The sequence below is a fragment of the Lacerta agilis genome, chromosome 9 (assembly GCF_009819535.1).
Source record: "Lacerta agilis isolate rLacAgi1 chromosome 9, rLacAgi1.pri, whole genome shotgun sequence".
Classification (NCBI taxonomy): domain Eukaryota; kingdom Metazoa; phylum Chordata; class Lepidosauria; order Squamata; family Lacertidae; genus Lacerta; species Lacerta agilis.
In genome coordinates this window covers 13,994,954-14,021,260 of record NC_046320.1, presented here as the reverse complement: position 1 = coordinate 14,021,260, position 26,307 = coordinate 13,994,954, and the positions used below count along the sequence as shown (strand labels likewise).

Genomic DNA, 26,307 nt, shown 5'->3' with positions numbered 1-26,307 from the left:
AAATAAAGTTTTTTCCCCTAAGCAACCATGTGTTGTCTCAAGTGCACAACTGTGGAAACAAAATGTAGACTGAACCAGTTGTTTTGCAGAGGATCGCCATAGCTGTTTCCATTGAGTTACAAAACAAACATAAACGGGGAAAGGTACAGCTATCATCTTCACTTTCAATTCATAAAGTCCTTTGCACAGTTCGTTTACATTTAGTGAAAAACTTTTTTTTGTCATAGACATCTTACAGTTGCGGGAGAGAGGAGAGGATTGTTCTTTTGTTCTGTTGCCTAGTGTTAGTGTGTGGCAGGGGTAGGCAACCTAAGGCCCATGGGCCACAAGCGGCCCACGGGGGTCATTTAACCGGCCCACAAGCTGTCCCCGAACCGAGCTGCCCACTTGGCGAGTCCCACATGCTGTGCTAAACCAGCGCAGCATGGCATGGGGACTCGCTTCTGTGGTGCCTGAAATCACATCTGCACAGATGCAGACACAGCCGGAAATAGCAGGTGTGTGTGCTCACGCATGAGCACAATCCGGCCCACAGAGGGATCTCCCCTGGAGTGAACTGGCCCAGGTGAGGTAAACCTTGCCGGCCCCTGGTGTAGGGGTTTGTGTCAGCATCATGTGGGTAGGTCCTTTGTTTATATGCTGTATTTACTGACTGACTGACTGAGATTGTGAGAGCTTGCTTGGCTGTGTTCATTTAACTGCAGTGCGGCTTGTTTGTATAGGTTGCTGCGTCAGGTTAGCCATATTGATCCTCCTTTGCTTGTCCCATTGCTAGTTTAAGTTTGTTGGTTAACTTTAAGAAACAACAGTCATAGAAAGGAGTCTAGGCCATTGTGTAATGAAGTATAATTACCTGGAGGCAATAAGCATGGCCTATTTGTGTAAGGCATCTCTTGATATGGACTACCAAATCTGGAGGCTTTGTACAATGCAAGGGAGGAAGCAATGAGTTTGCCAACTAAAACTATAGGCTTCTCCCACCCCTGTCATTTGCCATAGCTAGGATAATGACCCCATCCATACATTCCCCAAAATGTATGCTGCCCAAAGGACAGGCAGGATAACAGAATTATGCCTTCCCACACTATCTGCAGTTCTGCCTCACCTCTATTTAGAGGTGGAATGGTATGCAGCAATTCTTTGTGCCCTTCCCTCTCTTGTGACTCCAAAGAGCACAGATCATGCCTCTTTATGCGTGTGGCAATCCATGCACCTTCCTGGAATGCAGATGTTGCATGGCTCATCAACATGATAAGTGAAGATAAGGCTTGAGGCACACAGAGGTGCTCCTCTACACATTCAGTCTATTCACCTTGTGGAAGGTGTGAATACCACACGATCAAGGCTAACCACTCTTCCAGAATTCACAACATTCATAACTTTCAGATGTGGCTGAGGCAGTCCTAGCTGACACAGTTAAAGCTATCCACAATCAAGGGAATGGTGAGGTTGCTACATCAGAAGAGTCTGGGAGATCAAGGCAGGGGCCTTCTGTCCTATGCCCCAAGCACTGCGCCATTGGCAAAGCTAACGAGCTGGGCATAACACAGCTGGAGAAATTGAGTCTGAGTCCATCTTGACTGGAATCGAGTTCTGTCTCATCAATGTTGACTACTAGGGCTACGTGATATATTGATACAGTGTATCATTCATATCATATCGGTGTCATTTTTTTTGACCTGGCAATATATCACGAATCATAGGGCTGGGTGATATATCGTCCAAAACCAGTTTCAAGTCCATATCATGATATTGGTTTCATAATTTTTGGCATGGCGATATATTGTGAATCATGATGTGTGTGTGTACGCTATGCAAAAATCACAATGTGGGGAAAACTGTGAAGCCAGCCAGTGCCTCTACATAACTTCATCCTTATTTCAGATGTTGTGATATATCGGTATATTGTGAAGTTGAAAACCAGATATCACCTAGCCCTACTATTCACCTCTACATACTTTCATCCTTATTTCAGACATTGTGATATATCAGTATATCACAATATTTAGCTGGTGATATAAAAGGATATAGGAGTCTTGGTAGACCATAAACTTGACATGAGTCGACAGTCTGATGCAGCAGCTAAAAAGCCAATGCAATTCTGGGCTGCATCAATGGGAGTATAGCATCTAGATCAAGGGAAGTAATAGTACCACTGTATTCCGCTCTGGTCAGACCTCACCTGGAATACTGTGTCCAGTTCTGGGCACCACAGTTACAGAATGATACTGACAAGCTGGAACGAGTCCAGAAGAGGGCAACCTGGAAACGATGCCTTATGAGGAACGGCTTAGGGAGCTGGGTATGTTTAGCCTGGAGAAGAGAAGGTTAAGGGGTGACATGATAGCCATGTTCAAATATATAAAAGGATGTCATATAGAGGAGGGAGAAAGGCTGTTTTCTGCTGCTCCAGAGAAGCGGACACGGGGCAATGGATTCAAACTACAAGAAAGAAGATTCCACCTAAACATTAGGAAGAACTTCCTGACAGTAAGAGCTGTTCGACAGTGGAATTTGCTGCCAAGGAGTGTGGTGGAGTCTCCTTCTTTGGAGGTCTTGAAGCGGAGGCTTGACAGCCATCTGTCAGGAATGCTTTGATGGTGTTTCCTGCTTGGCAGGGGGTTGGAATGGATGGCCCTTGTGGTCTCTTCCAACTCTATGATTCTATGATGTTCAAAAGCAGATATTGCCCAGCTCTACTGACTACAAAGATCTCACTCCAGACCACATGGAGAAAACATATTCCCTGGTTAGCTTCCCCTCTGTGGATGCCACTGTGTGAGGCAGTTTGTCATGCATATATCTCACATGAAAATTTGTCATTTGTCTAATTCCAGTCTACAGCAAAATAAAAAGAACTGTCAGACTGAAGGCACCAAAGCCACACTTGCTGTCTACCAACAACATCCAAGCCTATGCCTTTTAATTAAAAGAAATGCTCTCAGGCTTGGCATATTCTGCAAACTGCAGATCAATACTTATTCAGAAAACAAGACTCCTCGTATGCTGTGAACTGAAAATTATGAAATATGTCTTCTCTTTCAGAACTTTTGGGACTAAAGTGTTATTGTATACAGAATCTCTCTTGCTGCCAAGAGGGGAAAATAGTCAAACTGCGTAAGACTAAAAAGATCGAGAATAGAGGTAAATTATATCTATTGATTTAAATAGATGCTTGTTAATCAAGAGAATGAAACACACTCTCCTGTGACATTTGTCACTATAATGAAGCATAATAAGCTGTAATAGCCAATTCACAAAGAATTCCATAGGAATGCAGGAAACTGCCTTAACGCTGTGTCAGAACAGAGAGTGGCGGCAGATCAGTTGCAGGAGTTCCTGGAGGAAATGGAATATCTGTATCTGCCTGGCTTCAGCTGGGGTTTGGGACTGAATGGTTTTCCCAGTAGTAATGTACGGAAGTGAGAGCTGGACCATCAAGAAGGCTGATCGCCGAAGAATTGATGCTTTTGAATTATGGTGCCGGAGGAGACTCTTGAGAGTCCCATGGACTGCAAGAAGATCAAACCTATCCATTCTCAAGGAAATCAGCCCTGAGTGCTCACTAGAAGGACAGATCCTGAAGTTGAGGCTCCAGTACTTTGGCCACCTCATGAGAAGAGAAGACTCCCTGGAAAAGACCCTGATGTTGGGAAAGACGGAGGGCACAAGGAGAAGGGGACGACAGAGGATGAGATGGTTGGACAGTGTTCTCGAAACTACTAACATGAGTTTGGCCAAACTGCGGGAGGCAGTGAAGGATAGGCGTGCCTGGCATGCTCTGGTCCATGGGGTCACGAAGAGTCGCACACGACTGAACGACTGAACAACAACAACAACACCACCCTCGGTCTCCCTGATGGAAGGCCTGTATGAAGAATGGGGCAGGGGGAGTGCACTTCCAGTTCTGCTTCTTGACCTGCTGGCAGCTTTTGATGCCATGGGCAGGCACAGCAGCCTTCTTGACTGGCTCTATGAGATGAGTATTGGAGGCACTGTTGGGCAGCAGCTTCATCCCTAACAGAAAGCAGCAGTAGGGGACTGTGTATCCGGCCCTATTCCCTATTTCCATTTCTCTTTAACATCTGTGTCAGGAGAGGCAGACCATGGTCTGGAACACTGTCAGTATTTAGATGTGGAATGGACGAGGGCTGACAAACTGAACCCTGGGAAGATGGAGGCACTGTAGGTGAGTGGCTCCAGTGTCTGGGAGATTGGCTATCTGCCTGTCCTGGATGGCAGACCCTCCAATGTCCTTATTTTCCATAGAGAATCCCGCATTTACAAAAGCCATCCTGGTTTCTGATTTGTTCCCGGAATGTCCCACTTTTCTTTAGGACGTCCCTATTTTCATTGGAGAAATGTTGGAGGGTATGGAGTTATGCGACCCCCCGAGCCAAGGAGATAAGCAACTATACAACCTTTAGAAGACATATGAAGGCAGCCTTGGTATAGGGAATTTTTTAAATGTTCAGTGCAGGGCCGTCTTAAGCATATCCGGCGCTGTGGTGCAAAGATCCCTCCGGCGCCCCTCCCTTTCCCAGAGTTAACCTTTTTTTTAGGGCTGGAGAAGGCAGGCAGCGGCTGGAGGGTAGCTCCTCTGGCAGGGAAGAGGCAGAGGCTGGCCATGGCGCCTGCTGGCTCAGCTGGCCGCTTCGTGCTGCAGTGGGCACGGCAGGCAGCACACCGAGCGAGCAGGCCAGCACCGAGCGAACGAGGGCACATGTGCCGCTTCCGCCAAGCGCCGGCTCAGGTTTTTTTCCCTTTTAGCCCGCAGAATTTGGTGGCTGCAGGCTAAAAGGGAAAAAACTGAGCCAACGCTTGGCGGGAGCGGCACACACACCCTCGCTCCCTCAGCATGCTCGTTCAGTCTTCCCCGGACTCTTGCCTGGCGCCCTCTAGAACTTGCTGCCCCGGCGCCCCGTGCCACTAGCCTCAATGGGTAAGACAGCCCTGATTCAATGTCTTATAATATTTTTATATATGTTGGAAGCCGCCCAGAGTGGATGGGGCAACCCAGTCAGATGGGCAGGATAACAACAACTAAATAGGACCCTGAATAGGATGGGGGTACTCTTCATAAACAGGCCCTGCTTATCCCCACTACTGACCTTGAAACTTTCTAATAGAAAGGTCTCTAATTAAGGTGGGGAGGCTCCTACCAGGACTGCAGCACTGCAAGATTTGCAGTTCCCGGGCTATGCACGGGATGTTAAAAGATCATCAAATGCTATCAATATTTCAGTGCCACTATCCTAAGACCTCTGAACTAAACACAAAAGAAAGCTTTCTATAACCTCTAAATTTCTCATTACAGGCATTCCCGGTGCATATAGCTGAAGACAAACACACGAGAAACGTAAGCAGGATTATCTTATTTGCAAAGCTGGAAAGATGAAGGCATAAAATAGAATTCTCTGCCGTTTGTTCTGAATAGTTTAGAGGAGAAGCCTTTTTCCTTCCTGCTGAATTTTCAAAGCAAGTCCAAAACCAATGGGACAGGAGTGCTCTTCCAACTGATATACTAGTCGCTGGGAATGACAAGGCGGAGGAGCGCTGTTGGGCTCATGTCCTGCTCGGGGGCTTCCCATTGGCATCTGGTTAGCCACTTATGAGTACAGGATTCTACCCTAGATTGGCCTTAATGTTTGATTCAACGGGTCTCTTTCCACGTTCTTAAAAGCGCTGTCCTCCTCTCTTCAGAGCATCAACCAATTTTTAGAACAGATGCACATATTTCATCGCATCAGATTTGAATTCCCAGCTGAGAAAATATTTGGCTCACACGAAACATTTTTCATCCTCGGTAATCTAACGAAGTACAATGGAACCACGAGACAGATTTATTCTTTGAACTCAGCTAGCACTGATCTTCTACCGCTGCAAAAAAATAAAGAATAAAAAAATAAAAAATCGGACGATCAACCAAATTCTGCAAGACTAGCAGTCTCTGTTCACTACCCAGTAGTGGTAAATGACTTCTGTACCCCAGGAGGTACAGATAGGGCATTTGGGGCCTGGGACTAAGGTTATTAGTGATATAGCAGCAGAATCAGTCGTCACATCACAGCGCTGTCTTTCTGAAAAGCACTTAGATTTGCAGATGCTCCAAAAATGCAGTGGCAAAAACAAACAGCCCACGACTGTGTATTATTCTATTCCGATATCTCTGCTATCTTCTGATAAAGAATTTCTTTTGAATTAGATCAAAGCCAGACTTTGCTGGATGCACAATTGTGATGTCATGCTAGGTTGTTTTTGGGGTGTTTTATTATTATTATTAAACAACAATACATTTATAAATACAAGACACATTAATAAAACTGAAGTTCTGGAAAAGCTTTTTGTTTAAATAAAAGACATTTTTTTCATATCATTTTAATCTTCCTTTTGTATTACAAGCCAGCAACAGGTGCACATCCAGAGCTTATTTAAGATCAATAGATTAGAGATGAAAGAATTAAAGTAGACTTTTCTCTGGCTAAGAGGGAATATGAAATGGATACAGCAAAACACTGCCACCTCCAGTTACAGGGAATGCACCGTCTAAAGCCTGTACAACACAGATGCACTGCACACTGCTGGAAGATGAAGAATACATATAAAGCACAGTGAACTCTGGAGGCACGCAAGGTGTCCAAGGGTAATTGAATGGCAGCGAGGTCCCAGGGAACTTCTTTGATCACAGGTTGATTATTTTCTCTGCTTCATGTAATTCTCACAACCAAAAAATTGTGGTTAATTCTAACTTGAGGTTGAGAATGTAAAGAGATCCCTTGGAATGCAGTGCGGCTCATACTGTTGCAATGAAGTCAGGGAGACAGGGTTCAAAATCCCTGCTCGGTCCTGAATATCACTGAATGGCCTGGGGCAGATCACTTTTGCTCCCAACCTGACCGATTTTACAGGGTTGTGGGGAGGATAAAGTGAGAGCCAGTGTGGTGTAGTGGTTAAGAGCGGTAGACTCGTAATCTGGGGAACCGGGTTTGTGTCTCCACTCTTCCACATGCAGCTGCTGGGTGACCTTGGGCTAGTCACACTTCTTTGAAGTCTCTCAGCCCCACTCATCTCACAGAGTGTTTGTTGTGGGGGAGGAAGGGAAAGGAGAATGTTAGCCGCTTTGAGACTCCTTCAGGTAGTGAAAAGCGGGATATCAAATCCAAACTCTTCTTCTTCTTCTTCTTCTTCTTCTTCTTCTTCTTCTTCTTCTTCTTCTTCTGATAGATCTGAGATCTTTAGAGAAAAGTGGGATACAAATGTGGCAAATGGATGCTGAGTGAGATGCTGGATTTTGCAAGGGTTCCCAGATAGTAAAGGACCCCTGGATGGTTAAGTCCAGTCAAAAGCGGTTGCGGTGCTCATCTCACTTTTCAGGCTGAAGGAACTGGCGTTTGTCCACAGGCAGCTTTCTGGGTCATGTGGCCAGCAGGACTAAACCACTTCTGGCACAACAGGACACCGTGACGGAAACCAGAGCGCACAGAAATGCTGTTTACCTTCCTGCCGCAGTGGTACCTATTTATCTACATGCACTGACCTGCTTTCGAACTGCTAGGTGGGCAGCAGCTGGAGCAGAGCAACGGGAGCTCACTCCGTCACGAGGATTCAAACATTAAACTTTCTGATTGGCAAGCCCAAGAGGCTCAGTGGTTTAGACCACAGTGGCACCTGCGTCCCATATGCTTCTCAGATAAGGTAGCCCAACTTGGCATGTGTGGGAATACTTTCAAATAGTATACTATATGCCAGGGGTCACCAGCACGTTGCCTGAGAGTGCAGGCCAGCTGGCGGAGGCCATCTCTGGCACCCACAGGGTCCCCTTCCTCTGCTGAAATTAGGATTGAGGGAAGCATTCTTTCTAAGCCAACAGAATAGGCTGTTACAGGTAGGTAGCCGTGTTGGTCTGCCGTAGTCAAAACAAAATTAAAAATAAAAAAAAAATCCTTCCAGTAGCACCTTATAGACCAACTAAGTTTGTTCTTGGTATGAGCTTTCGTGTGCATGAACACTTCTTCAGATATTGTGTGTTAAGTGTCCACAACAGTTCCTCTGGTTTGCAAATATACTCACAGCCCCCCCCCCCAGATGGCAACCTCTTCTATATGCTAACTCCTAGAATGAACCTCAAAATAAAATTAACTATTTTAAAACAATTGTCGGTGAATCAGTTTGATCTCTGGCACTCAGTTATGCTACTCATGTCACTACTGGGTGTCTCTGAGATACGAATGCTGCTTAGAGGGGGCCTGGGAAAACCTGAGAGAGAGAAGAGATCTTAGCAGACTTCAGGGATGCCAAAATCATCAATCTTTTTTTTAAAAGGTGATAGAATGGATTGAGGGAATTGTCGAGGTATCTCTTTATTAGCCACGGCCGGCAAAATTCTTGCATGGATCCTAACCATATCTGAGTACACCTTTCATGAGTCCCAAAATGGTTTTCGACCTTCTAGGGAGACAATGGATACGATTTTCACTGCTCGTCGGCTTCAAGAAAAATGCAGAGAGCAAAATCAACCCCTGTATATGGTGTTTATTGACCTAGCTAAGGCCTTCGACACTGTCAATCATAATGCCCTGTGGACTGTCCTTATGTAAATCAGCTGCCCAGATAAATATGTGAACATCCTTCAGCTCCTCCACGATAACATGACGGCAACAATCATGGACAACAATGGCTCTCAAAGTGAACCATTCACAGTGGGATTGGGCATTAAACAGAGATGTGTTATCTCCCCAATTCTATTTATTATCTTCATCGCCATGATCCTACACATTGTCAAAAGAAAACTCCCCACCAGAGTAGCCCTCATATATCAAACAGATAGAAAGCTCTTTAATCTGAGTAGGCTTAAAGCAAAGAGTAAGTTTCTGTAACTTCCATCATAGAGCTTCAGTATGCTGATGACAATGTAGTGTGTGCACACTCAAAGAATGACCTCCACACCATCCTAAATATCTTCGCAGAAGCTTACGGAAAACTTGGCCTATCGCTCAATATCCGAAAAACCAAAGGTCTGCACCAACAAGCACAAAATAATCCCTCTACATTGCCACAAATCCAACTCAATGGTGTAACATTGGAAAATGTTGATCATTTTTCCTATCTGGGTGGTTATCTTTCCACAAGAGTCGACATCGATGCTTAAATCCAGCATCGCCTGAGCTCTGCCAGTGCAGCTTGCTCTCAATTGAAGCGCAGGTTATTTGAGGATCGGGACATTCGAAAGGAAACCAACGTGCTTGTTTACAAAGCAATTGTACTACCATCCATATTGTACGCTTGTGAAACATGGACCACTTATAAACGCCATCTCCAACTCTTCGAAAGATTCCATCAACGGTGTCTCTCAAAAAATTTACACATCGCTTGGGAAGACAGGCAAACTAATGGCAGTGTACTGGAAGATTCTTCAACATCGACTTTATTCTATTGATCACGTTGTTCGGATGCCTGATTATCGTCTTCCAAAGCAACTACTCTATTCCCAACTCAAGAATGGAAAGCGAAATACTGGTGGACAACAGAAAAGCTAAAGGAGGAAAAATAAGCCCCAGAGAGCCCGAGGACTGAGCATGCTTAGTGACCTCTAACAGCCATGGAACATTGAGTGTGAGCTGGAGAAGAAAAAACTTATCTCAAACTCTGAACACTACTGTTAGGGGTGAAAGGATATATTGTTTATGACCGTCTCAGAAGCTTGCCTTCAACACGACTTCTCCAATATTTCAGCTCCGGTTTTAAATTTCTCACTCATAATGTATTTCCCACTCAAAATAAAAAACAAAGCAAAAATGTGAAGGCTGTCATTAGCTCTTTGATGCTCACAGCTAATTTTATATTTTGCATATACACGCTCACAACCAGGGATGCATAAATTGGGAGTCAACCATAAAATCACCATAAAAATGATCTTTAAACTCCTCACTTTTACAATATAAAATAGTGCAATGACAAAAAAAGTTTCTCCCAGCAGGGGATAATCAGAAGGAACCATATTTAATTGTAACATTGTTGTTGAGAAATTATACGAAGCAGTAAAGTCTCTTTTCATGCACAGATACGAAAAATTAAATTACCCTTTGGGTTGAAAATCCACAGGCCTTTTTAATTTCTCTCTAAAAGATAAGTCCTTTGGAGAACTCACTGGAAACTCTGGGGTTTCTTTGGTTACAAGTACCGACTCTAATCAGAATACAAACATGCCTGCTGTTCAGAATACAGCAGTTCTCTCCCAGAACCTTCACCAACCAAAATTCTGTACTATTTTTGGCCCAGGGACACATCACACAAGTTCCTTCACATTTTGCTGTAGGGGACAAATGTCTGCACTGCCAGCTCTCCTGATCTCTAAAGACTTTTATTTTTTAAGGCTTCAAATAGGTCAGTAGGTGAAGACTTTGAAAATGGGCAAGGAGTTGTTCGTTTTCTTTATACTGCTCTGTTCGACTAAAAATTCAATTAAAGGCAACATTTATTTATTTTAAAAAAAAATCACTTTATGGTTTAGTAGCCAGGATATTGCATTGTATTGCAGGATGGTGTCAATGATAAGCCAAGACCATCAACACCGGAAAGCAAGGCAAATAAAAGAATACCAACACACACAAACACTTCTGTCCACACTCTTCTGCCCACATGGCTTACTCCACCCTGTAAAGCCAGGGTGTGTTGAAGTGTTGATTGTGAACTAAACTGACTGGTGTTCCTGCAAAAATTGAATTGACTGGCAGGCAAATAAGTGTCTTTTAGCCTGTAACTGTAGCCTAGCAGTGGTACTACAGTGGCCTAGCAGTGGTACTACTATAGCCTAGCAGTGGTACTACAGTGGCCTAGCAGTGGTACTACTATAGCCTAGCAGCGGTACTACAGTGGCCTAGCAGTGGTACTACTATAGCCTAGCAGTGGTACTACAGTGGTACCTTGGTTCTCAAACTTAATCCGTTCTGGAAGTCCATTCCAAAAGCAAAGCGTTCCAAAACCAAGGTGCGCTTTCCCATAGAAAGCAATGCAAAACAGATTAATCCGTTCCATACTTTTAAAAACAACCCCTAAAACAGCAATTTAACATGAATTTTACTATCCAACGAGCCCACTGATCCATAAACTGAAAGCAATAATCAATGTACTGCAGTCACACAATCAATCAATCAATCAGTAGCTGAACTGGGTTCCACAGAGTCACAAAAACCGACCCGAAAGTGCACTGGAAATAGCGTGTGCGCACGCGTATGGGTGCGTGCTCCCCTGCCATCCGGCCAGCCGCGCGATCAGTGCTGGAGACACCACCCCGAGGCGCTGACCCCTGATCTACCCCATAAACTCACTATCCCTAGGTCAATATGCTGAAGGAGGTTTGCTAAGAAGAGAGCAAGGCTCTGAGGCAGCCTTCAAGAAAGGGCTGTTGCCAAGTGATGGCCGACTGTTGTTGTTGGACCAGGCTGAAGACTGTGAGTGCGATCCTGAGAAGCCAGAAGGACTCTGCTCTGCAAGTGAAGACTGTACATAAAAGTTGGCATGCAAGGAGTGTTAATTGGAGAAGGAAAGTCATTGGGAAGCAAGACCTCCCAGACTCTATGCTATAATTTGCAGCCAGTTCCTGATATAAACCCAAGTCTGTGAAGACTGATTGCTTAAGTTCAGCTTGATGGGTCTCAGGTTACACAGACCTGGTTTGTCATGAGCAGGCACCCCCAAACTCAGCCCTCCAGATGTTTTTGAATGACAACTCCCAACATCCCTAGCTAGCAGGACCAATGGTCAGGGATGATGGGAATTGTAGTTCAAAAACAGCTAGAGGCTCAAGTTTGGGAAACCCTGCACCATAACTGAGTGGAGCTACAATCCTTTAAATGAACATTTTGTTGTTGTTCAGTCGTTCAGTCGTGTCCGACTCTTCGTGACCCCATGGACCAGAGCACGCCAGGCACGCCTATCCTTCACTGCCTCTCGCAGTTTGGCCAAACTCATGTTAGTAGCTTCGAGAACACTGTCCAACCATCTCATCCTCTGTCGTCCCCTTCTCCTTGTGCCCTCAATCTTTCACGACATCAGGGTCTTTTCTAGGGAGTCTTCTCTTCTCATGAGGTGGCCAATGTACTGGAGTCTCAACTTCACGATCTGTCCTTCCAGTGAGCACTCAGGGCTGATTTCTTTAAGAATGGATAGGTTTGATCTTCTTGCAATCCATGGGACTCTCAAGAGTCTCCTCCAGCACCATAATTCAAAAGCATCAATTCTTCGGCGATCAGCCTTCTTGATGGTCCAGCTCTCACTTGAACATTACAACATATTAAGAATAAGCTTCAATAAATTTTTAGATGCCTTGCTTTTAACTTTAAACCTAGTACTCTGGTCTGTTTTGTTCCACAGCATCCATACCTACTGAAAGGTTAGTTGATACAGGAAAGGATGAAGGATTTGTTACATGGTGGCAATGGAAGGAAATTGAGAGGGGGCATGCAGTCGTGGAAAGGTTATGGGTTTTTTAACAGCTCAGCAGGGAAAAAAAATACCAATCTTTACAGCATATCGGTAACTGATGGGGAAAACACATCTAGGTTATCAAGGCCGAACAGTGGGTTCACAGGTTTCAGACCAGACTCTATTGTTATTCTGTATCTTTTTAAACTTGAAATATATATTGGAGAGTTTTATTATAAGGGAGCCTATATTTTTTAAAAAATCAGCATAATTCAAAATAGATTTCTTTCTTTCTTTTAAGAACACTAGGAGTCAGGTCAAATCAATTTGGCCCATGGGCTACCACTTGGCTACCTGTGCTCTGTATCCCTGACCAACACAATATATCTATGTGCAACAGCTGTGGCTTCACAACTGTATCATGTTTGTGAGCTCAAATCCTCCACCGTAACCCTGCAAAGTTATTTGCATTTAATATTAATAGGACTTCATAACACATAATGCATTGTGTGCATTTTATCCAGTCACTTCTAATGCTCTGTTCTATTGATCAATATTTTTGTTTCCATTTTACCCTGACATTGTAAAGGCAAATACACAGAAGTGCAGAGCCAGTGCTTCATTTTGACATTGTAATATTCTTTCCGTACACTTGCATTTTCATTATCTGGAGACCATTGGAATGACAAGGCGTCCCCTTACAGGAACTGACAAAACTGCCTTAACTCAAAGCTGTAATGAAAAGGAATGGCGGCAGGAGAAGGCTGGCAATTTATCAGCCAAAACAACCAATTCAGAACACAGATTTCTCTCCCCCCCCCCCAAAAAAGTATGCTATTCACTTGCACTTCCATTCTCCCCATCCCCGCTGAAGAAAGTAATTAAAATTTCACTCATAGCCCAGACAAGCCCTGCTCAGGGAGAATGGCTGGCTGTGCCATGGAGAAGTGCCATAGCTCAGTGGTAAATACATTAAGAAAAATAACATGGCTTGATCAGATCAAGGGCTTGGCTAGTCTTGCTTCCGGGGGGGGGGGCAGTAGCTGCTGGATGCTTTGGGAAAATCCAGAAGTAGGATATGAAAAAAACCTCTTCCTCCCCTCCTGTTTCTATAGGAAGTAGCATCCGGGTCTGTTGTTCTTCAGTTGTTCAGTAGTGTCCAACTCTTCGTGACCCCATGGACCAGAGCACGCCAGGCACCCCTATCCTCCACTGCCTCCCGCAGTTTGGCCAAACTCATGCCAGTCGCTTCGAGTCGCATCCAGGTCTACACAGTACTATTTTTCTTTTAAAAAAGAGGTGTCGGAACTCACCACGAATGCCTCCCTTCCTCTCTTATAATGGGAAAAAGCCCTGGGTATACGGTACACTGCCTCTGAACATGGAGGATAAACTTAATTGTTGTGCATAATTACCGTCAAATAATCCCTCCCCCTTGAAAGGGAAGTAGTTCACTGAGATGTGTGGAATGCAGTTTTTCAATGTTAGCACTGAAAGAAACTAAATCTATCAACTGATGGGCTCCTATAGATTACAAGGTAGGTAGATACAACCAACCTGATAGCACAGATCAGATTGCCGCTCTGAATTTGCCTCTACTATTCTCATTGAAGTCTTCAAATAACTACGATGGCACCTTGCCAGGGGTGAGTTGTCATTCAGAGCCTAGAACTGCCCATTAGAAAGCTTCTCGGCAGTTGTGGACTGCTGTGCCAGCTGAGGCATATTCCTGGGCTGGAAGGTATGTTTTGTTAGGGGGGAAACGGACAAAAACAAATATTGAAACCTTGGAATGTACCTCTTACGGACTTGAGTCATGAAGAGGAGAAGGCATGTCATTTTGTTTCCCTCTTAAATTGATTCTTCGCCATTGGAGGGGAGGAAAATCAATGGCCCTGTCTTTATGCAGCTTGATTTTGATATTATCCCCACAGAAACCACTGCTGAGCACCTTAACTTCTAGACAGTAGCAGAAAATCCTACAGTTTTACACATCGAAAGCCAAATACTGTAAGAGGCATTTGTTCCAGGGACAGTATTTCAGATTTCAATGAGCTGGGAGACCAGCCAAGTCTAAAGGGCCTACTATTGGATGTGAAGAAGAAGAAGAAGAAGAAGAAGAAGAAGAAGAAGAAGAAGAAGAAGAAGAAGAAGAAGAAGAATTTATTATTTATACTGTGCCCATCTGGCTGGGTTTCCTTGATATCTGATGGGAGGGCGTTCCACAGGGCAGGCGCTACTACCGAGAAGGTCCTCTGCATGGTTCTCTGTACCCTCACATCTCACAGTGAGGGAACTGCCAGAAGACCCTCGGTGCTGGACCTCAGTGTCCGGGCTGAACGATGGGGGTGGAGCCGCTCCTTCGAGTATACTGGGCCAAGGCTGTTTAGGGCAGGCATAGGCAAACTCGGCCCTCCAGATGTTTTTGGACTATAACTCCCATCACCCCTAGCTAACAGGACCAGTGGTCAGGGATGATGGGAGTTGTAGTCCCAAGACATCTGCAGGGCCGAGTTCGCCTATGCCTGGTTTAGGGCTTTAAAGGTCAGCACCAACACTTTGAATTGTGCTTGGAAACGTACTGGTTTCAAGTTACAAGAAAGGAGATTTCGACTAAACATAACTTTCCGACAGTATGAGCTGTTTGGCAGTGGAAGAGTCTCCCTTGGAAGGTTGTGGACTCTCCTTCCTTGGAGGTTTTTAAGCAGAGGTTGGATGGCCATTTCTCATGGATGCTTGAGTTGAGATTCCTGCATTGCAGGGGATTAGACTGGATGACCCTTGGGGGTCCCTTCTAACTCTACAATTCTATGATTCTATGACCAAGTAAGATCAAACCTATCCATTCTCAAAGAAATCAGCCCTGAGTGCTCACTAGAAGGACAGATCCTGAAGTTGAGGCTCCAGTACTTTGGCCACCTCATGAGAAGAGAAGACTCCCTGGAAAAGACCCTGGTGTTGGGAAAGATGGAAGGCACAAGGAGAAGGGGACAACAGAGGATGAGATGGTTGGACAGTGTTCTCAAAGCTACTAACATGAGTTTGGCCAAACTGCGAGAGGCAGTGGAGGATAGGCGTGCCTGGCGTGCTCTGGTCCATGGGGTCACGAAGAGTCGGACACGACTGAACGACTGAACAACAACAACAAATGACCAAGTATTATTTGTTTCTTTGATAAGCTCAAGACCAGCATATGTTTTTGACCCATGCATGGTGACATTCTTATTAATTACATTTTTATCCAGTTCAGGGCACTGTACGTGGTACCCCCATTTTATCCTCACAGGAAGCCTTTGAGGTAAGTTAGGGTGAAGAGATAATAACTAGCCCAAGGCCACCCAGTTAACTTCATGGTTGAAGTGGGTATTCCTCCGTCCTTGTTCAAACACCATGTCACACCATTTTTGTGTTTCTTCTTTGGACCTCTTTGGGAATGGAAGAGGCACAGTTCTCAGGTGGGGCAAAATCAGCAGAAACTTCAATTCTTTGAATGATAGGCATTGGGTACATTTCCCTACTCATCCATGACAGGCCAGCACAGATCACTTTATAAAATCCTGCTGCAAGAACTGGAGTTGAAATGAAATCATCCAGAGCTTTTTTCCCCCCCAAAGTGGGTAGATTTGACATGGTGTGGATATTTGCACACTGTACAGTCAACGGGGTATATGTATATTTTTGCACACGTGCATCCCAAACTATCTTGTTTATATTTAAAGGACAAGCTATTTTCAGATGAAGAAAACAGAAAGGACAAAACCAAGCACTGTGCAGACTTTTTGAAAAAGCAGCACAATTATTTTGTAACAGAATTGTCAACCGACCTGTATTTGACTTGTCTAACCAGTAAAACTACAGGTGAAACTCAAAAATTTAGAATATCGTGGAAAAGTTCATTTATGTAAGCAATTCTTTTCATTAGCTACTGGAGTTTAATATATGAGATAGGACTCATGACATGCAAAGCGAGATATGCCAAGCCTTTGTTTGTTATAATTGTGATGATTATGGTGTCCAGCTGATGAAAACCCCAAAGTTGAGATTGTGAATTTGGGGTTTTCATCAGCTGTACGCCATAATCATCACAATTATAACAAGTAAAGGCTTGACATATCTCGCTTTGCATGTCATGAGTCTATCTCATATATTAATTTAACCTTTTAAGTTGAATTACTGAAAGAAATGAACCTTTCCACGATATTCTAATTTTTTTGAGTATCACCTGTATATTGTGTAAGGTAAGCATTGCTGGGATCTAAAAGAGCCAATGTACTCCAAATTTTGTTCTGGCTTTACTCCTGAACTTCCAAATTCATTCAGATTCTGCCCCAACCCAACAGGACTTCTCCTGTCCTGGCTTTCACTCCTAAAATGGCAATATTTCTGAAATTAATCGTTCTCAGCTCTATTTTCTTCTGTCAGGTCATATATCAATTAGCATAGCCTACAATTTTAGCATTATGAACACCAGATTGGAGGGGGGGGGGAAGTAATTTCCGTTAAATTTTCTCATTTCATTCCACTCTAAGATGGCACAGAAGGACTAAAGCTACTTTCTTTCCTATCTGCTAAACATTTTCTCCTCTAATCACAATGCTTTTGTCTGACGTACATTAGCCTCTAGAATCACTAGTCATTGCTAAATGCAAATAGGCACACAGGAAAATTATATTAAGTTTGCACAATTGATCTTTCATCATCCTTAAATTGTACCTTTTAAAATCTCCAGTAAAGTCAGCCTGAAATACTCCCAGCGCTGAGTGTCATTGAGTGCAGCAGGGTCACTTTGGGAAAACCCATTCTCGGTGATGTAAATTATAGGGTGATTATATGTATCCTAGAACAAGGGAGCAGAAGTTTTATTCAGAACAGATGTTAAGAAAAGCCCATAAAATCAGGTGCATTACCCTCTATCTACTTTAAGCTACAACCCAAAACTAGTTTTCATCAAATTGCACTGACCCTATTAACTTAATTTTCCACAAGCTGACCTTTTATGACTAACAATGGAAAAGCAAAACTGTGCAAATACCCATGAAGACAGAGAAATTACTTATTTTAATGAGAATACTAAAATATCTTTTTCTGCATTAGCATCTGCTTTATTGTCACTGCTTTTTAACCCCTCGGTCCTGGCAAGCGATAGCAAATCCCACTGGCAGAAATGATCGGAAGGCGCCGCACACCCCATCCACGTATTGAATCAAAAAGGCCGTTCCTGTGATGCAGCAATTCAAAGCTAGGGCGGTCCACATCCTTGCATATTTCATTGTACAGGTGCATTGTACAGGTGCATAAACAGAACTTGAATAAATTTTATGTGGGATGTAATCCACTGGGAGCAGTCAAATGCAACATTCCTTGTTTTGCTAGAGTGGTCATGCAGGGAATGTTGGTCCAGCCAGTCGAACTTCCTGTTACACCTGGCTGGAGCATCTTTCCTTTTTGCATGTGACTAGTAGCTGGGTGTGACATTTCCAGACCTGGTAAAAGGCCAAGTCACACAGCCACCTCCCTCTCTCTTCGATCTCCATTTTCATCCTGCAAACTTCCTTTTTCACCTGTACTGTATTGCTGCCTGCCAGCCAGCAGTCCCCCCAGGTTATCTCCCATATGGGGAAGAAGAAGAAGAGTTTGGATTTGAGACTCCTTCGGGTAGTGAAAAGCGGGATATCAAATCCAAACTCTTCTTCTTCTCTTCTTCTCATTCTCTAGCTTGAATCCTTACAACAAGGCACTGACAGCAGTGACAGCAGTCACAAAATTAAAAGACACCTGCTTCTTGGGAGAAAAGCAATGACAAACCTAGACAGCATCTTAAAAAGCAGAGACATCACCTTGTCAACAAAGGTCCGTATAGTTAAAGCTATAGTTTTCCCAGTAGTGATGTATGGAAGTGAGAGCTGGACCATAAAGAAGGCTGATCGCCGGAGAATTGATGCTTTTGAATTATGGTGCTGGAGGAGACTCTTGAGAGTCCCATGGACTGCAAGAAAATCAAACCTATCCATTCTCAAGGAAATCAGCCCTGAGTGCTCACTGGAAGGACTGATTCTGAAGCTGAGGCTCCAATACTTTGGCCACCTCATGAGAAGAGAACACTCACTGGAAAAGACCCTGATGTTGGGAAAGATGGAGGGCACAAGGAGAAGGGGATGACCGAGGACGAGATGGTTGGACAGTGTTCTTGAAGCGACTGGCATGAGTTTGGCCAAACTGTGGGAGGCAGTGAAGGATAGGCGTGCCTGGCGTGCTGTGGTCCATGGGGTCACGAAGAGTCGGACATGACTGAACAACAACAAGGTACCCTTGTTCTCAGTCTGAGAGTTCGTGCCAGAGATGAGCGCTGAGCTGAAGACTTGTCCAGATTTGTAACTCAGTCTCTTAACCCCTTTGCTTGCATCAGCTCAGAATTCCTGAAGAATGAGGGCAAGGCAAGGCAAGTGAATCAGTGTTGCAAGTTCTGGTGAGTGTGTTGTCAAATGCATTGCAAAAGCAGGGGTAAATTACGCTCATCTCTTGAGGGGGAGGCGGCGGAAATGGCACGCCAAAGGCAGTTTTGCACGTTTGTCTGTATGCAACCCAAGGAACTAATTGAATGTCAAGGTATAGATTTCTGCTATCTCTAAGTGGAAAGCAAACAAAAAACTACCTCATAGAATTAGATGCCTCTCTGTGGGAATAAGGGATTTCGAATAAAGTGACTTTGCTTCCGCTGTCTTAGGAGATGAGCACTGTCTTGTGGAAATAGTCGTCGAAAGAGGTGTCCTAGAATCCTGCCCAATATTGCCTTCTGTTGACAAAATGTAATTCTGCACACAGAAAGGGTTCCAGAATATGAAGTCAGTTTAGAATTGGGGGGGGGGGAGCAAGTCTGATCCCATCTTCTCTGAACTGTATTTAAGGAAGGCTGCTGCGACTAGAATTTTTAGTGGGGTTGCCTTTATGATGCATTCCTTTTTCAGTCTCCCGGTTTTGATTTAGCTCTGCACTTGTTTTGTGTTGAGTCCCAATTATTTCATTATGATATAGAACTTACCCTATTGATTTGCGGATTTCATCTTAATTGAATTTATTGATGTGCTATGTAATGAATTGTTTCCAAATGATATTTTGATCATCTTAATGTTTATTATGAGCTGCTTTGCACGCCGCTAAAACATAAAGCGAGAGGCAGGCAACAGCCAGGCGGAACCTGAATATTGTCAAGATTAATATTTGTGATGCGCGATTAAAAGGTTGATTTGGGGGCCATATTAACTTTTGCAGATAATGTCCACATGGTCCTTAATGGTTGGTCTTTTAAAGCTGGGGTTTGGGAATTTGAGCTGGGTTTGCCAGGTGTTTCTGACTGCCAGTTCTCTTTCTCTGCCCTAAATTAGGTTGCTTGGCAGACAAGGAAGAATGGGCCTTTGCATGGAAAGGGGCTTGTGAGTTTGGTTCTTGTATGGGTCGCAAATTATTGGGGAAAGCATATGCTCAGAAGCACCCTATTCCACCACGCTGAGTCGCTGTTGCATCTAACTCTGGTTGGTGGACCTCAGAACTTATGACTGCTTAAATTCTGAAGTCTGCCCACACTCATAGAGAGTTGTGTTTGGAAGTGAGTATCATCATATCATATGCCTATAAATGCAAGATCAGTGATAGCCAATGTGATGTTCTTCAGATGCCGTGGAGTGAAGCCTACATCATGCCTGGCAATTGGACATGCAAGCTGGGAATGATGGGAGTTGTTGTTGTTGTTGTTCAGTCGTTCAGTCGTGTCCGACTCTTCGTGACCCCATGGACCAGAGCACGCCAGGCACGCCTATCCTTCACTGCCTCTCGCAGTTTGGCCAACCTCATGTTAGTAGCTTCGAGAACACTGTCCAACCATCTCATCCTCTGTCGTCCCCTTCTCCTTGTGCCCTCCATCTTTCCCAACATCAGGGTCTTTTCTAGGGAGTCTTCTCTTCTCATGAGGTGGCCAATGTACTGGAGCCTCAACTTCAGGATCTGTCCTTCTAGTGAGCACTCAGGGCCGATTTCCTTGAGAATGGATAGGTTTGATCTTCTTGCAGTCCATGGGACTCTCAAGAGTCTCCTCCAGCACCATAATTCAAAAGCATCAATTCTTCGGCGATCAGCCTTCTTGATGGTCCAGCTCTCACTTCCGTACATTACTACTGGGAAAACCATAGCTTTAACTATACGGACCTTTGTCGGCAAGGTGATGTCTTTGCTTTTTAAGATGCTGTCTAGGTTTATAGTCCGAAGCATTATGGGGAAACTGGCCCTGACTCAGTTACTTCATGGGAGGGCATGAACAGGATGAAAACCCATGCATCTTTATCACAGAGCGAGTGGTATCCAACTAAGTTATACTTGGAGTAGGCCTACTGAATTAATGGACCATAGTTATACCCATATTTCAATGGATCAGCTCCATAGAGGACTAATGTTGGCTATAACCCTGTACCCTGACAGATGCAATGCTAGCCCTTCCCTGACGCCAGGTGGAAAGCAGTCCTCAAAATGTGGGTCTGCTACACAATGCACTGACAGCGACGCAGAGTTGTTACCTGGGTTTGCAGTGAAACAAAAAGTGTGCTTTTTTTTCAACCTCTACACTAAAACCCATTTGAGCACGAGACATCCGCCACAGTTGGTTCATCAAGGAAATGGATAAACAGATAAGGGTTGGAGGCAGGGGGAATACCATACCTTAATGTATTTCAATAGGCGACGTAAACCCCATGGAACAACAGCCAGCCAAGAACTGCCGGTTGCTACAGGCCAGGATGGATCTGTTACTTGCTCCGCTTCCTTGTCCGCAGACATACTCGGTGGGCTATGTGTATTATCTCGGTGCTTAATTTTGCGGGAAGTGTAATAATTTAGAGAGAAAAAGTCGGCAGTGCCCTTGATCATCCTCTTTTCTTCCTCGGTAAATTCCGGAAGCCTCGACGATGGAGAACCTTGCCTTTTACACGCAGCAGAAATCTGGGATTTCATTATGGCTGGATAGTCGCCACTGAGGAAGATCGGGGTAGCGAACCAATCCAGGCAAAACGCCACGTGCCTCTTAGCAGCTTCCTGGTCAGCAACGGAATTCGGATCAAAGGGTTCTGCCCAATCCGAGTTGAGCGCTATAGACACAAGCCCGCCCTGTGTCTTCCGAAATAGCCTATCGTAAGTGTGCCAGGCTGCAGCGTGAGCTTTGATCATGTTGTGAGCAGCCAGGTATGCTCCGGTGCCAAGCTCCATAATACCTGGCGCCATCGTACCTTCTTCGTAGCCGAGCTCAGCCATAACATACGGCTCATTAATGGTGATCCACAGCTTCACTCTGTCCCCAAAGGTTCTGAAGCAAAACTGGGCATAACTATCAAAGGCTTCCACTGTAGCCCCTGATCTCCAGCCCCCTTGATCTTCCAAACGCTGCGGTAGGTCGAAATGGTACAGGGTGACCACAGGAGTCACGTCGTTTGCTAGCAGACTATCAATCATTTTGTCATAATATTCAACTCCTATAGAAGGTGGAAGCAAGGCAACAAGGTTTGCATTTGTACTCACAAAGTTCATTTTGAAAGCTTTTCCTTAAAGATTTAGCTTATGTAAACAGAGAGATAAGAGAGGGAGAGACATATTAAATACTTAATAGTTCAGTAAACACAATGAACTTGCAGGGTAGGCCAACATTATTATCCTCCTATTATAGGGAAGAAAACAACCTAAGTAGAGACCTGGTGGATGAAGCCATCCTGTTCCCACAATGGCCAACCAGATGCCTATGGAAAACAAGTAAGTTGCGATTGTTGTTCCACAGGAACTGGTGTTCAGAAGAAGTAGCATATAGCCATCATGACTAGCTTAATCCCCTGTGAGTTTATCTAATCCGGGGGTCAGCAACCTGCGGCTCCGGAGCCGCATGCGGCTCTTTGACAGCTCTGCCGCGGCTCCGGGGCAGCTGCCTAGGGCGCGGAAATGGTGTGCTTTGGGGGGGGAGGGGAGGGAAGAGATCATGCGCTTTTGGGGGGGTAGAAGCATCGCCCAGAGATCCCCAGCTCAGCTGGTTTGAGGAGAGAGAAGAGATCGTGCGCTTTGGGGGGGGGGGAGTAGAAGCATGGCCCAGAGATCCCCAGCACAGCTGGTTTGAGGGTAGAGAAGAGATCGTGCGCTTTTGGGGGGGGTAGAAGCATGGCCCAGAGATCCCCAGCACAGCTGGTTTGAGGGTAGAGAAGAGATCGTGCGCTTTTGGGGGGGTAGAAGCATCGCCCAGAGATCCCCAGCTCAGCTGGTTTTGGGGTAGAGAAGAGATCGTGCGCTTTTGGGGGGGGGTAGAAGCAACGCCCAGAGATCCCCAGCTCAGCTGGTTTGAGAGGAGAGATCAAAAGATTGTCAGCCTTTCCAGGCAGCTTAAACAAGGCTTTGCCCTGAAGCCAGATAGTACTTGCAGGCTCCCTGCTGCTTTAAATGTGCACAAAATAAGATTTAACGTCGTCCTAATAATAATAAATATAATACTTCCTTTTCTATTCTTTGCATTGGCTAATAATAATAATAATAATAATAATAATAATAATAAGGGTTTTTCCTCTGCAGTGTTATATTTGTTTTAAATCTCGCAATGGTTTTGCGGCTCCCAGTTTTTTTTCCCCCCTTCGGAAACGGGTCCAAGTGGCTCTTTTTGTCTTAAAGGTTGCAGACCCCTGATCTAATCCCTTTTAAAGCCATCTACACTGGTTGTTATGGCTTGGTCTCTCCCACAAACGCGAGACGACTCTGTCTGTTCATTATTTCAGATTTATTGCTAAAACAACAAACTAGGATGGAACTCATCGTCCTCCCCAGAAGATGGAGTTGCCCAGACTGAGCTCCTCCCCCTTCCCCAGCACGGAAGCCCCCACCTTCTTTTCCAGTATCTTGCGCATCTCTGCCACTTTTGAGATCCTACGAGATTTGGGAGAGAATGCTTCCTGCATTCCAACGTCTGACTCACTATTGAAGCTCTCACACAGCAGCCTATCACCTGTCTTTTGTCTCCCCTTTGTTCAGAGCTCAGATTACAGCTGCTGTCCCCCTCCTCTCCGCCTTCCGCTGTTAACTGTTCTCTCTCTATGCCTGCTTCTCCTCCTCCTGTCAGCATCTGAGCTTCGCTGACACTGGTGGTCACTACTACATCTTGTGGTATCACAGTCCAACTTTGTGCCAAGTCAAGATCTACTTCCATTTGTCTGTTCTGAATATCCCATCATTTAGCTTTACCGAATGTCTGCTGGTCCGAGTGCTATGAGACAGGAAGGCAAACTCCCTATCCACTTCTTCACATCATGCTCCATTTTACGTCAATCTAAGCATCAGTCCTGACCTTCTTTTTTCTAAACTAAAATTCCCAAATGTTGTAACCTTTCTTCATTAGAGATTTGCTCCTCACGTTGACTGTCTTTCCTTCTCCTGCATGTGCAGGCACCCACTAAATCTGCTGTGGAAAGTTGTGGAAACTTCCAGAACATGGGCAGAGGGGGAGGAAGTCCCCCTGCACAAGAAGACTTGGTTCCACTTCTGCATAGCCCACGAAATCTCTAACTTGGTTTTGTGGAATTTGTGAGAGGACCTCAGCAGCTATGGGGGAGTTGTGGTTAAGGAGATGTTGGTAATGTTCTTTCCAGCACAGTGCAATAACTTCTTTATCTTTTAGAAGTATTGTACCGTCTGTTGAGCGTAGGGGGCATATGCCATGATTTATTGGCCCATCGATGGCCTTTGTGGCTTTAAAGAAACTCTGTACATCATGATGATTCTTCAATATCAACTTCGTTGGACTGGTCATGTTGTGCGGAAGCCTGATTATCGTCTTCCAAAGCAACTACTTTATTCCGAACTTAAAAATGGAAAGCGTAATGCTGGTGGTCAACAAAAGAGGTTTAAAAACTCTCTCAAAGCAAATCTAGAAAAATGTAGTATAAACACTGACAACTGGGAAACACTGGCCTGTGAGCACTCCAGTTGGAGAACAGCCTTTACCAAAGGTGTCATGGGCTCTCAAGATGCTCGAAAGGGAGAAATGTGCTAAGAGGAAGGCACACTTGGCAAACCCTCACTGTGATCAACTCCCGCCCGGAAACCAATGTCCCCACTGTGGAAGGACGTGTGGATCCAGAATTGGCCTCCACAGTCACTTACGGACTCACTGTTAAGACCGTGTTCATGGAAGACAATCTTACTCGGCTACGAGTGAGAAGAGAAGAGAAGAGAAGAGAAGAGAAGAGAAGAGAAGAGAAGAGAAGAGATCCCACGAAATGCTATATTGAATTCCAGCCAGTAATTCTGGCATATTTTAAGGGTTGCTGTAATGATTGCTCTAAATAACCTATGTGGAATACTCCAAACATCAAACAAGCACAATAAATTACTTATTATTATTTTAAATAACAAAACCAATCCGAAGACAAAGGCACATTACACTCGGAATGTTATAAAAGGAGGGAAGCACCTTTCAACATTTATGGGCCAAGGTATCGTGGCATCATTATTATGTATCTTACTGTAATAATACCATACACTATTAGTATTGCATTATTGTACCCTACTGTATTAATGAGATATGTACACATTTTATTGCATATCTGAAGCAGAATAAACAAAACAAGCCCCCCCTGTGGTGGTACAAATGCTAGTCAGCAACCTTTTTCAGCCAGTCCACTGTTCCTCAGAACTTGTGGGGGGCCGGACTATATTTTGGAAAAAAAACAATGAACGAATTCCTATGCCCCACAAATAACCCAGAGATGCATTTTACACAAAAGCACACATTCTACTCATGTAAAAACATGCTGATTCCTGGACCGTCCATGGGCCAGACTGAGAAGGCGATTGGGCCACATTCAGCCCACGGGCCTTAGGTTGCCTATCCCTGTTGTTGACGATGAACAATTGTCACCATTTAAAGGTATCTTAAAATTTTCTCTGTGAGGCAGGCACCTTCATCCTGTCCAAATGATTTGACAGCCTTGCCTATCCTATTTTTACTTTTAAATAAAATAACATATTTTTTAAAAAAATCTCCCAGTGCTGGAAAACAAATGCCTTTCCCAGATGTGCCATGTTTTAGGTGTGAAATTGGCAGTGAATCAGTTCATGCGAATTTTTTCATTTCATTTTTTTTAAAAGGACACCGCTCTGAGGTTTCTAATTCTCTCCATGCTCTTTGGGGGGGGGGATGTTTATACAGAGGATGGTGGCCTTTTCCATGCTATGCAGTTACAATTGCTTCAACAGATCACTGCTCAGGAGAAGCGAGATCCTGCCTAATGAAAACCAACCGACTAGTGCCCTTTTGCTAAATTTAAAGTTCATAATATTAATCAGAAAAGCGTTTATAATAAGAACCAAGTAGGGAGGAATTTTTCTTGAAAATTACAGCTGAATCTGTAAGCGTGAGGATTTCTCTTAACGGCCGTCTCTCAAGTGTCTGTAAAACGTACCCTTCCGCTGCAACATTCAAATTACATAACCTGTTCTAGACCTCGGAGCTGTTAACCAGCAAAGGCTTCCTATTCGAAAACAGCTGCCATTTAATGAGGGGTGGGGGGCAGGGAGAAATACTCAGGGGAAAAATGGGGAACTACGCAATCTGTAAAGTGCTCTTCCCAGAGGGCAAATGCTTTCCGTTTTCAGATTCTCAGGGTAAAAGACACACTCAGATAAAAGGGATTCCACTCTCAACAGTTGGCAAAATGCTTCCCAACACCAGCAAAATACAGAACAGTTGGTCCTGCGGAGTCCTGCAGAGGAAAGAGCTTTCTTTATCTTGTTGTAAGAATTTTAAGGTCTTTTATTTATATATAATAATTGTTATTAATGTACCAAAACAAATAAGGCAACATGTCTGAAAACCAG

At 44.4% G+C, this 26,307-nt stretch overlaps 1 protein-coding gene across 3 annotated transcripts in view; it reads right to left on the bottom strand.

The window, feature by feature from the left end:
- LCTL (lactase like) overlaps positions 1–26,307 on the bottom strand; it is a 94,275-nt gene that overhangs the window by 8,982 nt on the left and 58,986 nt on the right. For 2 of the 3 annotated variants that reach the window (XM_033160203.1, XM_033160204.1), the window contains exons 4-5: positions 21,130–21,935; positions 17,137–17,260 (exon numbers count right to left, since the gene is read on the bottom strand). In XM_033160203.1, coding sequence (XP_033016094.1) covers positions 17,137–17,260; positions 21,130–21,935 — 930 coding nt within the window. Of the gene's footprint in view, positions 1–707; positions 752–17,136; positions 17,261–21,129; positions 21,936–26,307 lie in introns of those variants that run through there. The other variant, XM_033160205.1, reaches the window with a different exon arrangement.